Source organism: Bombina bombina, chromosome 11 (assembly GCF_027579735.1).
Source record: "Bombina bombina isolate aBomBom1 chromosome 11, aBomBom1.pri, whole genome shotgun sequence".
Taxonomy (NCBI): Eukaryota; Metazoa; Chordata; class Amphibia; order Anura; family Bombinatoridae; genus Bombina; species Bombina bombina.
In genome coordinates, this window is record NC_069509.1 from 49014158 (window position 1) to 49031302 (window position 17145).

The 17145-nt window shown below is 38.0% G+C and overlaps 1 protein-coding gene across 1 annotated transcript in view; it reads right to left on the reverse strand.

The window, feature by feature from the left end:
- LOC128642116 (mucin-3A) overlaps positions 1–4107 on the reverse strand; it is a 156677-nt gene extending 152570 nt beyond the window's left edge. The window contains exon 1 of the mRNA XM_053694789.1: positions 3096–4107. Coding sequence (XP_053550764.1) covers positions 3096–3138 — 43 coding nt within the window. The 5' untranslated portion in view covers positions 3139–4107. The remainder of the gene's footprint in view (positions 1–3095) is intronic.
- Between the last annotated feature and the right edge of the window lie 13038 nt (positions 4108–17145).

A 17145-nucleotide genomic window follows, 5' to 3' on the forward strand; every position in this document is an offset into this window, starting at 1 on the left:
ATTTGCGGTTGACGACTTGATAGATATCCCCCTATATGTGTGTGTATGTATGTGTGTGTGTCTATATGTGTGTATGTGTGTATATGTGTGTATACATGTGTGTGTCTGTGTGTTATATGAATCAAATGTAGAAAATGTTTTAGAGAAGTATGATTAATTATACAGATATCTTACAATAAACAAGGCATAGCAGGAGATGATAAAGTTTTTACCAGATGTAAGTAATGTCGGCAGATTGTATCTGTCAGGTTATTTTGTTGTTTAGATTGTCAGTCACTGTCCATCTCCAGCTCTGACACAATAAATAAACAAGCAGCTCTGTAACAATAATATAATATATTTTACAGAACTAAAAACAGATTAAAAAGTCCAGCAACAACAAAAGCTTCTCAGTATAACTGCACATTTAACTACAGCATGAAAACAGCAAACTGACTGCCAGAGGAGAGCACTGTGAGTCCCACATACTAACAGAATGTAAATGTGTGCATCCTACAGCAAGAGGACGGCTCCTAGACTTGTAAAATGGCTACAGTAGAGAGAAATGTGCTTCCATGTTTGAAGATGTTGCTTCAGGTTGACATAAAACAGGACACAGATATAAATCACAGATGCAACAGCTCAGGAGAAGCTTTATCAGATGTGCAGAACATGCTTTGTATTGTGCAATACAATCTGTGTCTGCAGTGGTATTTATTAAGCTAAGCACAGATGCAGCTGGATATGGTAGTGTGTGGGTTAAATGTGTGCAATCCATATGCAGCCAGGGGGGTATGTGTGCACAGAAAGGTAATCACAACATACACCTTATTCAGTGATATCATGTATATATATATATGTGTGTGTGTGTATAGTTTTATTAGGAGCAGCATATATACTACAGTTGTATGTATCAATGGCACAGCTTAGCTTGTTTATGAGATAGATAGATAGATAGATAGATAGATAGATAGATAGATAGATAGATAGATAGATGATAGATAGATAGATAGATATATAATAGTTTAGATAATAGATTAGAGAGATAGATGATGATTGATTTTTACCTGTCAACATATAAGATGAGATTTGCAGTTGGTATAACAGAAGTAAACATTATCTACATGTTAAAGAAAATGGTCCTTGTCTGTATTAATAAAGATACCCCACAGTATTATAAATACCAAACATATAGTACTATGCATATAAAATGTACATACCTCCTGCACATACCTTTATACATCTGTTCAGCATAAGCACACCTATGTACATACACACTGTATATACATTTATACAGCATAAGCACACATATGTACATACACATTGTATATACATCTATACAGCATAAGCACACATATGTACATGCACACTATATATACATTTATACAGCATAAGCACACCTATGTACATACACACTGTATATACATTTATACAGCATAAGCACACATATGTACATACACATTGTATATACATCTATACAGCATAAGCACACATATGTACATGCACACTATATATACATTTATACAGCATAAGCACACATATGTACATACACACTGCATATACATCTATACAGCATAAGCACACATATGTACATACACACTGTATATACATCTATACAGCATAATCACACATATGTACATACACACTGTATATACATCTATACAGCATAAGCACACATATGTACATACATACCGCACATACATTTATACAGCCTAAGCACACATATGTACATACATCTATACAGCATAAGCACACATATGTACATACCTCCTGCACATACCTTTATACATCTGTTCAGCATAAGCACACATATGTACATACACACTGCACACACATGTATACATCTATACAGCATAAGCACACATATGTACATACACACTGTATATACATCTATACTGCATAAGCACACATATGTACATACACACTATATATACATTTATACAGCATAAGCACACATATGTACACACACATCTATACAGCATAAGCACACATATGTACATACACACTATATATACATTTATACAGCATAAGCACACATATGTACATACACACTATATATACATCTATACAGCATAAGCACACATATGTACATACACACTATATATACATCTATACAGCATAAGCACACATATGTACATACACACCGCACATACATTTATACAGCATAAGCACACATATGTACATACACACCGCATATACATTTATACAGCATAAGCACACATATGTACATACACACCGCACATACATTTATACAGCATAAGCACACATATGTACATACACACCGCATATACATTTATACAGCATAAGCACACATATGTACATGCACACCGCATATACATTTATACAGCATAAGCACACATATATAAATACACACTGCATATACATCTATACAGCATAAGCACACATATGTACATACACACTATATATACATTTATACAGCATAAGCACACATATGTACATACACACTATATATACATTTATACAGCATAAGCACACATATGTACATGCACACTATATATACATTTATACAGCATAAGCACACATATGTACATGCACACTGCACATACATGTATACATCTATACAGCATATGCACACATATGTACATACACAGTGTATATACATTTATACAGCATATGCACACATATGTACATTTATACAGCATAAGCACACATATGTACATACACACTGCACATACATGTATACAGCATAAGCAGACATATGTACATACACACTGCACATACATGTATACAGCATAAGCAGACATATGTACATAGAAACTGTATATACATTTATACAGCATAAACACAAATATGTGCATACACACTGTACATACATGTATACATCTATATATACAGCATAAGCACACATATGTACACACACTACACATAAATTTATACAGCATAAGCACACATATGTACATACACTACACATAAATTTATACAGCATAAGCACACACAGTATATATTTATCCCCATACAGACAAAAATGTAGATGATTTTTTTTATCTTGAAGCTTTCAGACACTCACATAGTACCAGGCTGCTTGTGTGACCTTGCAAGCCGGTAAGTAACGACCAGTTAGTCACCAGGTGAGACACTAATCAGCGGGTACTTACCGGCCCCGGGAAGCAGCAGGAGCAGCAGGAAGAAGCGGATCATCCTGGGGCCATCGGGCCACCGATCTCGGGTGCAGGGGCGATGCAAGGTTGTTGCACAAATGCACAGTGCAATGTCAAGCTCTGATGTTATAGTTATATCAGCGGTGCCATGCTCTGAAACCGGACATCTCACATCTGGGGGGGCAGTGCCCAGCTGGAAGCTATGATCTCAGTGCTACCTTCTTTCACCAGGCTATGATCCCAGGGCTACCCGTGCTGTGCCAGGCTATGATACCAGGCTACCAGTGCTGTGCCAGGCTTTGATCCCAGGGCTACCTTGCTGTGCCAGGCTATAATACCAGGGCTATCTGTGCTGTGCCAGGCTATGATCCCAGGGCTACCCGTGCTGTGCCAGGCTATGATCCCAGGGCTACCCGTGCTGTGCCAGGCTATAATACCAGGGCTATCCGTGCTGTGCCAGGCTATGATCCCAGGGCTACCCGTGCTGTGCCAGGCTATGATCCCAGGGCTACCTTGCTGTGCCAGGCTATTATACCAGGGCTATCCGTGCTGTGCCAGGCTATGATACCAGGGCTATCCGTGCTGTGCCAGGCTATGATACCAGGGTTACCTTGCTGTGCCAGGCTATAATACCAGGGCTACCTTGTTGTGCCAGGCTATGATACCAGGGCTATACGTGCTGTGCCAGGCTATGATACCAGGGTTACCTTGCTGTGCCAGGCTATGATCCCAGGGCTACCCTGTTGTGCCAGTGTTTGATCCCAGTGCGGCTCATGTAATGCCAGACTCTGATCCCAGTTCTGTTGGTGCTGCGAGTCTCTGATTCCTATTTCTAGGCTGCAAGCTCTTATTCTTGGGTACCCAATCAGTACCAACCACCGCTCATCGGGCATCCCCTTTCCCCTGCCAGCTGCTGGCACCCCGGCAAGATTTGGGGAGCCCCCAGTGAGGGGGCGGTGCCAGGCAGCACATGTTTAGGTCGCCCTGATCCTGATCCCAGCTCCGCTCTGTCACTTGTAGCTGCTGCTCTCTCCTCCCCCCACTAACTGCTGTTACATCAGAGTAGTAGAGGATGTGAGTATAGAGTAAGTGCCACATACAGACCCCCTAGTGTGTGTGGGGAGGGGAGCACTAGCCTAAGTGTCCTCAGTCAGGGCAGCACCTCAGCTTATTCTAGTGGGGCCGGGGACACAACACCCCAAAATACTTATTTGGGGCACAGACAAATAAGTGATTGAGGGAGGTGCTGGTGGCTTCATCAGTTTCCTCAACTTAGCTGTCTAATATTTATATCTCCCCTATGTGATTGTGTCAGCTAAGACAAGTGAGATGTTTATAAAGGGTCTGATAGGTTTGTGTAAGTGCCACTATATTGATCAGGTAAGTTACCAGCCCCCAGCACATCTAATGGGCACAACACCCCAAGTACCCACAGTTGAGACTACAAAACTCCAATTATCTCTAGTGGGGTGCTACTCTCATAGTATTCAAAGTTGAGGAGGGGGTAGGGTTGGCAGGTGTCCAGTATTTTAGCAAGCTGTCCAGTAAAAGCCCCATAGAAATACTGGACACTTTTTTTAAGGCTCTGGGTGTTCACTAAATATAACATTACAGATATAGAGCAGAAGGAAATGAGAAGCAATCATAGGGATCATATCAATTCTGTTTGCATATATCACTGGCAGCCAAATAGGTCACATTTATTCATATTTACGTTACTGACAACCAAGGGGTAAAACTGTTGCTCAGCTGTGAGAAATATACGTATTTGGATAAACAGTGGGGCTAAGGTATAGTCTTTAGGGGCATTGTGTGATCACTGTGCCCAGGCACAAACAGATTGCCAGTATTCTTGTGGCAACCCTAGGAGGGGGCAAATTATAGCCAAAATGGGGGTCACAAGTTCCTATTAAAGACCACAGCTCCCCAATTACCTTTATCTACTATTGGGGGGGGGGTTGTGCCAGCCTGGGTGGGGGCAAAAAGCTCCTCAACATAAACAGCATAAGATTAGGCTTTGGGCATCATGTTTAATTACAATTTAGCCCACACCCTCTGCTGCTCTGTTTGCAACAATAATTAATGCCTGCAGTGCAGTGTACATATGGTCTATTCAATTATTTTTCTATGTGTAGGCGAAAGCTTGACAGCAATTCACAGCATTTCCTCAAATCTGGCCAGAAAAACAAAACAAAACCCCCCACAGAGATTGCTGTTTTATTTGAACTAATATAGCAAGCTCAGTTAGCAGTGCTATATTGCCACAATGTGCTCTGGGAAGGAAGGAGTTAAAAGCAATAGTATGTAAGGAACCAGTGGGGAAAAGAGATTGTGCATTAACCCCTTGCCTGCTACAAAGGGCTGCAGCATTGCAATGAAAGGGTTAAATATATCAGCAACAGGCTCAAATACAACCTAGTCTTGCAAAACTATCTTCTGTAGCTATGAAAGGTTTTAATTGATTTGTGTAATACCAAGTCCCTCTGTCACCTTTACAGGTTTGATACAGAACATTCTTTAGCCGCATGTGGAATATTAAAAAAAAATCCACAGTGAATTTAAGCACCACTGTCATTCCTTTAGGAAGCAGTGGTTGTCATGGTAACTGGGATTACAGGAAAGGTAAGAGAGAGACCTACTAACATATCAGATTCATGAAAAGTACCAGTTGAAATCTTTATCCCAGAGAAATATTACATCTATCTCCTTAGTGTTTCTGTCCTGCAGTGATACCTTGTGATCTAAAAATACATTCACCAAAAGGTCTCTCCAGCTTAACCAGTAGTTATTCTATGCAGATTCACTTATGCTCCCTAGTCTATCCAGCCTAAGAACACAAAACTGGTTAAAGTGTTTTTGTTTTTTAAATAAATGCATCAGAATTTATTCACTTCTTTACAGAAGATTATCATAAAAAAGAAACCCTTTAAAATCTTTTAAAACTTCCTTTTTTTTTAAAAGGGGCAGTATACACCTATTTTCATATAACGGCATGTAATAGACACTACTATAAAGACGAATATGCACAGATACTGATCTAAAAATCCAGTGTAAAACCTTTTAAAGATGTACTTAGAAGCTCCCAGTTTAGCACTGTTGATGAGTGCTAAAAAGAGGCTGGTAGCAGACCCTCCCCCCTATATGAAAAGACCCATTATACAAACAGAAGCAGTCTGAAGTATGTATACATCAGTATACATATACAACTTTGGGGCTTGGTTAGGAGTCTGAAAATCAGCACAATGTTATTTAAAAATAAGCAAAACTATACATTTTTACAAAAAGACCCCAATATGAGCTATATAAATGGATCATCTACAACACATGTATGCAAAGAAAACTCTAGTGTATAATGTCCCTTTAAGTAAAATGCGCAGTGCTTTGCAGTTTAGGAACACACCTCTTGAGTTTTATCTTATCAAACAATCACTGTACAACACGGTCATGGTTCAAAATGTACTCCAGCATCTCCGGGAAATGGAAAAACGACAATATTCAGATTTAAATTATAGGAAAATCAGGCAAAATAAATAATGAAATAGCATAGAAAAGGTGTTTTTTTCCTCGCAATGCATTGTGGCCAATTACATTTTGAGTAGAACGTGTTGTGTATACTCAGTATTTTTGTTTTGTTAACAAATAAAATTTAAAACATACCTCAAATAAAACATTAAAGTGATTCATGTCATACTCAGGTATAATCATCAGAATGTTCATTGGGTGTTTAAAAAATATTAGCTGCTAAATTACTTAAAATTATATGACATTTTTTATTGGTTTGGTCATGAGTTGATATTGTAAATTCAATATTAAACTTTCATGATTCAGATAGAGCTTGTGATTTTAAACAACTTTACAAATTTACTTCTGTCATCAATTTGCTTTGTTCTTTTGTATCCTTTGTTGAAAAGCATATATAGGTAGGATCAGGAGTAGCAATGCACTACTGGGAGATAGCTTCTAATTGGTGAATGCACATATATGCCTATTCTCATTGGCTCACCGGATGTGTTCAGCTAGCGCCCGGTAGTTCATTGCTGCTCCTTCAACAAAGAATAGCAAAAAAATTAATGGGACATTAAACACTTTGAGATGGTAATATAAAATGGTAAATCACTCATTTAAAAAGAAGTCTGCAATATACTTTATTTTGTCCCCTTTTCATGTAATTCCATTCTGAAATTGTGAGCTTTTCAGTTCCTGTTAGAAATGGAAGTGCAAAACACTGTTATAATCTACACAGCCATTGGCTGCACACTCTAGTGACCTATTTATAACTGTCCCTAATTGGCCACAGCAGAGAAGGTTACAACATGGCAGCTCCCATTGTTTTATAGACACTAAAACTTTACACTTATTTTGTTACTATTTAAACAACTAATGAAACTTTAAAAAATACATCTACTTGTTATTCTCAGACTAATCTTTTCTTTGAATGCATCATTTTATCTAGCATTTGTTTAGAGTTTAATGTTCCTTTAAGCAAATTTGATAATAAAAGTAAATTGGAAAGTTATTTAAAAAGTGTATGCTCTATCTGAATTATGAAAGGGGTAGCATATCCCTTTATGTGAACCCCCCCCTGAATTTTAACACATTAAACAGTTGACAATATTAGGACAATCATCTTTATTCATATTTTCCTCACCTGCAAACTCCCATAGAAAGCTGACTGTTTCTAACTTGTGTGTTTCCCTGTTTAACATATATATAACAATAGAAGTTTTACTAATAGAAACAGTGGCTGGTTTGGAATAGATTGGGGAAAAAAGATATCACAACCACATGATCTTCCATGTGATATTTTGTCATGTGACTGTTTAATGTCACTTTGGTAACTAACACATTTACTATATGTGTTATAAAAAGGACCCAGAAGTGGAATAATAAAAAGGTGTAAGTTGTTACAATATGTTAAGACACTTTTCAATTACGTCTATTATCAAATTTACTTTGATGTTTTTGAAAGCCAAAGAGTTAATCATTAAAGAAACATTAAAAGTCGAAAAGTTTCATGGTCTAATTTGCTAGAGAGCATGTAAATTTAAGACTGGTGACCCTGCACTATTTTTGTCTGTTTAACCCCTGCAGAAAGGGGTTAAATGCACAGTAGAAGTGACACTTGTGACCCTTTAAATGACCTATGTGTAAACAGATAACACTCCAGCAACTAAAATAGGTCATTGGAATTTTACTGTACACTGTATCTTTAAAAACTGCATTCAAATCCTTCCAGCAATAAAATAGGTCATCAGAATTTTACTGTACACCGTATCTTTAAAATTTGGGGTAAATCCTTCCAGCAATAAAATAAAAACTGTGAACATCAGAAATTAAGATTCCTGCTGACTTCCTTGTAATGTACTTGCAGGTTATTATTGTTACACTTATATACCAAACTGTAAGTTGTCTCACATGTATAGTGACCCCTACAGATGCACACATACTGATGATCTAGTGTTCGTATGGAAAGGAAATTTAGAGTCGGCAAATAGATTTTGTAGAGGTTACTACTAACTGAGTGAATACTTAATACACTCTCAGTGATAAATGAAACCGCATCCTTTATGTTTTTATTTGATTATTCTGATGAATAATTCATAATGCCAGTTACAGAATCACTTAAAATACGACATTTAATATGCTTTTTGTCAGAAATCTGTCTGCTCAAAGCATCTACCTCAACCCATGCTTGTTGTTGAGTTAAATGGAAATTATTTTGTGTATAAGCATTATTGGAAAAGATTTGTATAAAAAAATAAAAATAAAATTAACTGTTATGTTAGCAAAAAACGTAATTTATCCTTACCTGATAAATTAATTTCTTTCATGGTGGTGAGAGTCCACAGTCCATTATTCCTGGGAATTACTCTTCTCTACCACTAGGGGGAGACAAAGATTCCCAAACTCCAAGAGCCCTATAAAATCCCTCCCACCATACACATACCTCAGTCTAACGTATAAGTGAGGTAATAAAAAGGAATAAGAGCTATAAAAGAAGCAGGGAAAAAGAGGTGCTAAGAAAACAATTAACCCCCAAAAACATAAGGGTGGGGTCTTGTGGACTATCACTCCATGAAAGAAATGAATTTATTAGGTAAGCATAAATATTTTTTTCTTTCATACAGGTGGTGAGAGTCCACAATGCATTACTCCTGGGAACTAAAACCAAAGCTTGTGAGTCCAAGAGCAATAACATAAAGGGAGGAATTTAAAAAAAAAATCTTTTTTTTCCCACTGAGAAATAAAATCCACAACCCCAATTTTATTTTACCCCTTTCATGACCGGGTTAAAACGTCTACATCAGAACAGCGTTCCGATGTAGACAAATTGAAATCACGCGATCGTGCAAAAGATTGGGAGATTTCAATGATGGGATTTGGGTCTGGGGGGCATCCCTAAGACGCTAGGAATGCCCTCCAGACCGCGATCAAATCCTGCAAGCCTAGTAGGCTACAGGACAGCAGTTTGCGATGACGTTGTATTCCGTCATAACGGCTTTAAAGCCCAGTGCCGTTGTGACGGAATACAACGGCATAACGGCATTAAAAGGTTAATGCACTTGAAAAAATAAATCAAAACAGGCAAAAAAAAAAAAATCAAACTGAGACAACTGCTTAATTTGCCTGAAAAATTACCAAAAGCTGCTTCAGAAGAAGCAAAAACATTAAATGGTAGAATTTAGTAAAAGTTTGCAAAGAAGACCAAGTAGCTGCCTTGCAAATCTGATCAACTGAAGCCTCATTCTTGAAGGCCCAAGAAGTGGCAACTGACCTAGAAGAATGAGCAGTAATCTGCTGCAGTGGAGGCTGACCTGCCTCCAAATAAGCTTTGTGAATCAAAAGTTTCAACCAAGAGGCAGCAGAAACTTTATAACCCTTCCTAGGATAAGAAAAATGAATGCACATACTAGACGTTTTATAAAATCCTTATCTCTAACAACATCCAAAGTATGCATTGAAGCATTCTTGGGATTAGGACATAAAGAATAAACAAGGTTGTCTGAAGAAACAACCTTACACAAAAAGTAAAAAAAACTGCCTTATCCTGATGAAAAATCAGATGAGGATAACAAAAAAGAACAGATAACACAGAAACTTGTCTAGCAGAAGAGAATGCTAAAAGAAATAACACAAGAAAGTGGTTAATATCCACCTTATACATAGGTTCAAAAGAAGGAGCCTTCAATACCCTTAGCAACAAGTTAAGTTTCCATGGAGGAGAAATTGGCTTCATTATAGGTTTAATACGGACCCGAGCATGAACAAAACCATGAATATCAGAAAGATTAGCAATCTTCCTGTGAAACAAAAAAAGTAGAAATCTACTCCTTCAGAGAACTGGCAGATAAGCCATTATCTAAACATTCCTGTAAGAACTGCAAAAGCCTAGGAATTTTAAAAAAACATGATCTACACACCAAGAAATAAAGGCCTTTCAGACCTTGTGATAGATTTTCCTAATAACAGGCTTATGAGCCTGAATTAAGGTTTCAATTACAGAATCAGAGATACCCCTATGTCTAAGGAATAAACATTCAATTTCAATGCCATCAAGTTCAGAGACTTGAGATCCAGATGGAAAAAAATGGATCTTGAGACAGAAGGTGTGACTGCAGAGGCAGAGGCCAAGGAGGACTGCTGGACATTTGAAAAAGATGCGCATACCAAATACTGCAAGGCCAAGGTGGGGCAACCAGGATTATTAAATATTTCTCTAGGCTTATTTTGGAAATCCCTCTTGGTAGAAGTACCAGAGGAGGAAACAGATAAGCAAGCTGAAATTACCATGGAACTACTAGAGCATCCACTAACTCGGCATGAGGATCCCTGGACCTCACAAAATACCTGGGAAGTTTGTTGTTCAAAAAAAAGAGGTAATCAGATCTATCTCTGGGAGACCCCAAAGATCCACAATCTGATTGAACACCTCCCGGTGAAGAGACCACTCCCCCTGAATGTAGAGACTGACGACTGAGAAAGTCTGCTTCCCAGTTGTTCACCCCTGGAATATAAATTGCAGAAACTAGACAAGAATTGATTTCTGCCCATGAGAGAACTAGAGACACCTTCCTTATGGCTAGAGAACTGTGAGTTTCCCCCTGATGGTTGACATAAGCCACTGCTGTGACGTTGTCTGTCTGAAAACAAAGATGAGATTCTCTTTTCAACAGAAGACAAGTTTGAAGAGCCCTGAAAATTGAAAATTCTAGAACATTTATAAGTAAACTAGCCTCCCAAAGATCCCAAAATTCCTGTGCTCTCAAGGACCCCCAACCAGCTCCCCAACCTGAGAGACTTGCTTATGTAGTGACCAAAGTCCAGGTAGGATGAGCAAAAGATGCCCCCTGAATAATAAACTGATAATCCAGTCACCAAGTCAGAGACTAACTTGTATTAGGATCCAAAAATATCCTTTGAGACAGAAGTATAGTCTCTGCACCATTGATGAAGCATATTGAAGACGTCTCAAGTGAAAATGAGCAAACAGAAATTGCAACTGAAGCTGCAATTTTGAGACCTAGAATTTCTTTACAAAGAACAACCAAGAGGAAAGAGAGAGGCTGAAGCTTCAGACAAGCTGACACCAACTTTAACCTTCTCTAAAGCCTCATGGAGACTGAATCTATCTATCCCAAAAAAGTTACCTGTGTTTGAGGAATCAAAGAACTTTTGGAAAATTGATCCTCCAACCATGTTGTTGAAGAGTCGGTTGGTGTGAAAGTCTGCTAAAGGAAAATACGGAGCTTGAACCAAGATGTCGTCCAGGTAGTGAAACACTGCAATAACCTGAGTTCTGATCACAGACAAAAGGGCACCCAGAACCTTTGTAAATATTTTGTGGAGCTGTAGCCAGATCAAATGGTAGAGTAGCAGACTGAAAATACTTGTCCAGAAAGGGAAACCTCAGTAACTGGAAATGTTCTTTGTGAATTGAAACTTGAAGGTAATAATCCTTTAGCTCTATTGTGGACATAAACCGACCTTGCTAAACGAAAGGCAGAATAGTCTGAATAGTTTCCATTTTGAAAGATGGAATCCTTACAAACTTGTTAAGAGATTTCAGATCCAGAACTAGTCTGAAAGTACCTTCCTTCTTTGGAACAATGAAGAGATTTGAAAAAAATTCCATCCCCTCTTCCTGCAAAGGAACTAGAACAATCACTACCATAGCTTCCAGATCTGAGACAGAATAGAAAAAAGCTTGAGCTTTTACAGGATTCCTTGGAACATTGGACAGAAAAATCTTACTCTGTGAGGCCTTGTTCTGAATTCTATTCGATATCACTTTGAAAATATATTCAGAACCCAGGGACCTGGACCAGAGTAAAACCAAGCCTCCTGAAAAAGGCTTAAATCTGCCCCCCTACCAGAACTTCTGGATTAGGGGCCGCACCTTGATGCAGACTTGGTAGTAGGGATATATTTCTTACCCTGCTTTGACTTGTTTCAGTTTGCACTAAGTCTCTAGACTGAGCCAGAGGTGCCTTGCTGCTGAGCAGAAGAGACAGCCTTTTGTTCCTTACTCTGACAAAAGGAACTAAAACGATTAAAAGCGTTAGATTTCCCTCTAGACTATTTGTCCAGTAACAGTAGATATTGAAGTATCTAAATTAACTTGTTTCCCTAAAAGGTAAAAAAAAAAAGGTCTGGATTTTGACACCATGAGGCCCATTTATCAAGCTCCGAATGGAGCTTGTGGGCCCATGTTTCTGGCGAGTCTTCAGACTCGCCCAGGAAACAGCAGTTATGAAGCAGCAGTCTAAAGACTGCTGCTCCATAACCCTGTCCACCTGCTCTGAGCAGGAGGACAGACATCGCCGGAATTCAACCTGATCGAGTACGATCGGGTTGATTGGCACACCCCTGCTGGTGGTCCATTGGCCGCGAGTCTGCAGGGGGCGGCGTTGCACCAGCAGCTTACAAGAGCTGCTGGTGCAATGCTGAGTATGGAGAGCATATTGCTCTCTGCATTCAGCGATGTCTGTCAGACCTGATAAGCACTGTCGGATCAGGTCCGACAGACATTTGATAAATAGGCCTCCATATCAGCAATAGTCTTTCTTATCCAGCACCTGTGTGTATAAGGGGTGCAAAAGTCATATAGGACACAACACCAATGTCCTCAGAATAAATTTCAAAAAGAGATAATGGCAGCACACCAAAATGGTTCCAATATCAAACTTATCAGCAAACCAGGATTTAAGCCATAAGGTTCTCCTGGCAAAAAATGCCAAAGACATGCTTTTGACATTAATCTTCATAATATAAAATACAACATCACAAATAAAAGAAAAGACTGAGGTATGTGTGAGGTTGGAGGGGTTTTATAGGACTCTTGGGGTTTGGGAATATTTTCCTCCTCCTAGTGGTAGAGAAGAGTAATTCCTAGGAGTAATGGATCCTGGACTATCACTGTATGAAAGAAATGTGTGTTTTCTTTCCAGGGAACCAACACTTGAACATCCTCCTGAGTGTTTATTTTATCTACTTTCCTGGGTGCAAATTTATATATATAAACATTATGTAAAAAAAAATATGATATTCAGAAATGACGTTATTAACTTACTTTGCTATCTACTGCAGTCGCAGTTATTGAAAATCTGAGTGTAGTACTGAGCTTTATAAACATGGCTAGATAATATGAAGAGTTGGTCCATGATTAAGCACGAAATGCGTTTCAATGAGAATTAATTTATGACTGATATAATTTTATTTTGCCAATTTTATTTTTACATTTTATGTAAGCTCATGTATTCATTATTTAGCAATGGAGATGCATTTATTTTTGTAGTTTACTAATTTGGGGTCCTTAAACTGACGCTTACAGGAACCAGCAGTGTATAGTTTGCTCTCTGTCTACCACACTGCACTTCAAACAATATGGATGTTTGCACCGTTTTTACAACAGGACATACAGGAATGATGAATGAATTTGCACATTTAGAGGATATTTTACAAGGCAATAACAGCTGCCTTTAGAAATGATTCATCTTTGGAGGCATTGCTTTTGATTTTATATCAAAGGTCGCATCAGTAACTAATCCATCTCCAGCTGTCTAATAAACTGAGGAGTGAGGTTTAGTCTATTTCACGGTTTCCTAAACTATTACAGTCATGGAGGCCATATAGGGCCACAGTATAATTGTCACAATCAATTGTCAGAAAGCAATTGAATGGATCCATAAAACCAGGACTCTGATATACTCTTTTCATGGTTGATGAAAGTCCAAGTGCCTTGCACAATCTCTCCCTAGCATCATAAAATGTTGTATGAATACTACAGCTAGTGCTTTACATTTCAATACAATGTTCTTGCGGAATTCAAATTCAAAATGGAATTTTCTGTGGTATTTTTCTATGGCCATTTGCTCCCTCTGGAATTAGCCATCACTGATTTATATAAATTAGGTGGATTTAAAGGACACTAAACCTAATTTTTTTTTTCTTTTATGATTCAGATAGAACATGCATTTTTAAGCAACTTTCTAATTTACTCCTATTATCAGTTTTTCTTCATTCTCTTGCTATCTTTATTTGACAAAACAGGAATCTAAGCTTAGGAGCCGGGCAATTGTTGGTTCAGAACCTGGGTAGCCCTTACTGATTGGTGGCTAACTCTATGCGTTGTTCAGACACATACCCTTTCTTTGGCCGAATAGAACATGACAATCTGTAAATTATTTTGATGTAATAACTATTCTTTTGTTTTTGGGTTTTTTTGTACCCCAAATCACTGTGACCCTGTGCATCTAGAATCCCTCTTGTGTAATAAGTTAGAGTTAAAGGGAACATAACATTTTAAACAACTTTCCAATTTACTACTATTATCATTTTTTCTTTGTTTTCTTGTTATTCTTTGTTGAAAAGCAGGAATGTAAGTTCAGGAATGTGCACGTGTCTGCATCATTATATGGCAGTAGTGTTGCTACAATGTTTTACATTAGCACTAGATGGCAGCACTATTTTCTGTCATGTTCCAGATGTGCACGCTACCTATCTAGATATATATATATATACAGGTAGCCCTCAGTTTACGCCGGGGTTAGGTTCCAGAAGGAATGGTTGTAAATCGAAACTGTTGTAAATTGAAACTCAGTTTATAATGTAAGTCAATGGGAAGTGAGGGAGATAGGTTCCAGGCCCCTCTCAAAATTGTCATAAGTAACACCTAATACATTATTTTAAAAGCTTTGAAATGAAGACTTTAAATGCTAAACAGCATTATAAACCTAATAAAATAATCACACAACACAGAATATATAATTAAACTAAGTTAAATGAACAAAAACATTTGCTAAACAGCATTATAAACCTAATAAAATAATCACACAACACAGACTTCACTTGCATTTTTCTGCAAACAGTTCTTTCTATGCATTCCAATCTGGACTGATTTATAGACAGGAAGATCTTGTTCCTTTGAAATCTGCTTGATAGCTCAGGTCTGGTTAAACTGATTAAGTTCAGCTTGCTTGGCTTTGCTGCAACACAAGCAGACAGCTCCACCTACTGGTTATTTTAATAAATGCACTGCTTCTCAATGCTTTTCAATAGCAGTCACATGACTGGAAAAAAAGGTTGTTATTCTGAAACAGTGTAAATTGAACCATTGTAAAACGAGGGCCACCTGTATATACATATAAACACACACACACACTTTTAATTAGGGGGAGATAAAAGGCGAATTTAATATCCTCCACTACGCACAAAATATAGAAAAAATAACTCATTGTGTAGTTCATTAACAAATCTAGACAGGCCCAGAGGCTTGTATTCCCACAGAAAACTTCTGAATTACATTGTTTCCAATGCAGCAAGGGATTCTGGGTAAGATATGCAAATTAAGTACGCAATGACACACCTTTTTACTTCAATCTGCTTTTCAGCAGGTTCCCTTTACGCCAAAGTATCGCTGTTCACACAGCTTATAAACTTAGCTAGGGTTAGTGCAGTGATTAATAACCATCCCAGGACAGACTGTTTCATGATTATTACCACTCATCAGCTGGTAGAAGGTTAGAATCACTGTTGGGTGAAGTTGATTCCAGGCAGAATACAACAACATTTTAAATTAGGGGGAGAAAAAAAACGAGTTTAAAATCCTACACTATGCACAAAATATAGAAAAAAAATAACTCATTGTGTAGTTCATTAACAAATCTAGACAGACCCAGAGGCTTGTTTTCCCACAGAAAACCTCTGAATTACATTGTTTCCAATGCAGCAAAGGATTCTGGGTAAGATATGCAAAACAAGTACACAATGACACACCTATTTACTTCAGTCTGCTTTTCAGCAGGTTCCCTTTACACCAAAGTATCGCTGTTCACACAGCTTATAAACTTAGCTAGGGTTAGTGCAGTGATTCATAACCATCCCAGGACAGACTGTTTCATGGTTATTACCACTCATCAGCTGGGAGAAGATTAGAATCACTGCTGGGTGAAGTTGATTCCAGGCATAATACAACATTTTAAATTAGGGGGAGATAAAAGACGAGTTTAAAATCCTCCACTACGCACAAAATATAGAAAAATTAACTCATTGTGTAGTTCATTAACAAATCTTTTATCTCCCCCTAATTTAAAATGTTGTATTCTGCAAGGAATCAACTTCACCCAGCAGTGATTCTAACCTTCTCCCAGCTGATGAGTGGCAATAACCATGAAACAGTCTGTCCTGGGATGGTTATGAATTACTGCAGTAACCCTAGCTAAGTTTATAAGCTGTGTGAACAGCAATACTTTGGCGTAAAGGGAACCTGCTGAAAAGCAGACTGAAGTAAAAATGTGTGTCATTGTGTATTTGATTTGCATATCTTACCCAGAATCCGTTGCTGCATTGGAAACAATGTAATTCAGGTTTTCTGTGGGTAAACAAGCCTCTGGGCCTGTCTAGATTTGTTAATGAACTCATTTTTTCTATATTTATATATATATATATACACACACAAAAGCTAGAATAACTTCCATGCCTGTTCATTTCAATCAGGGTGTGCATTCTTTTAGCACACGTTGATTCCCTTCCACCGAGAAAAAACATC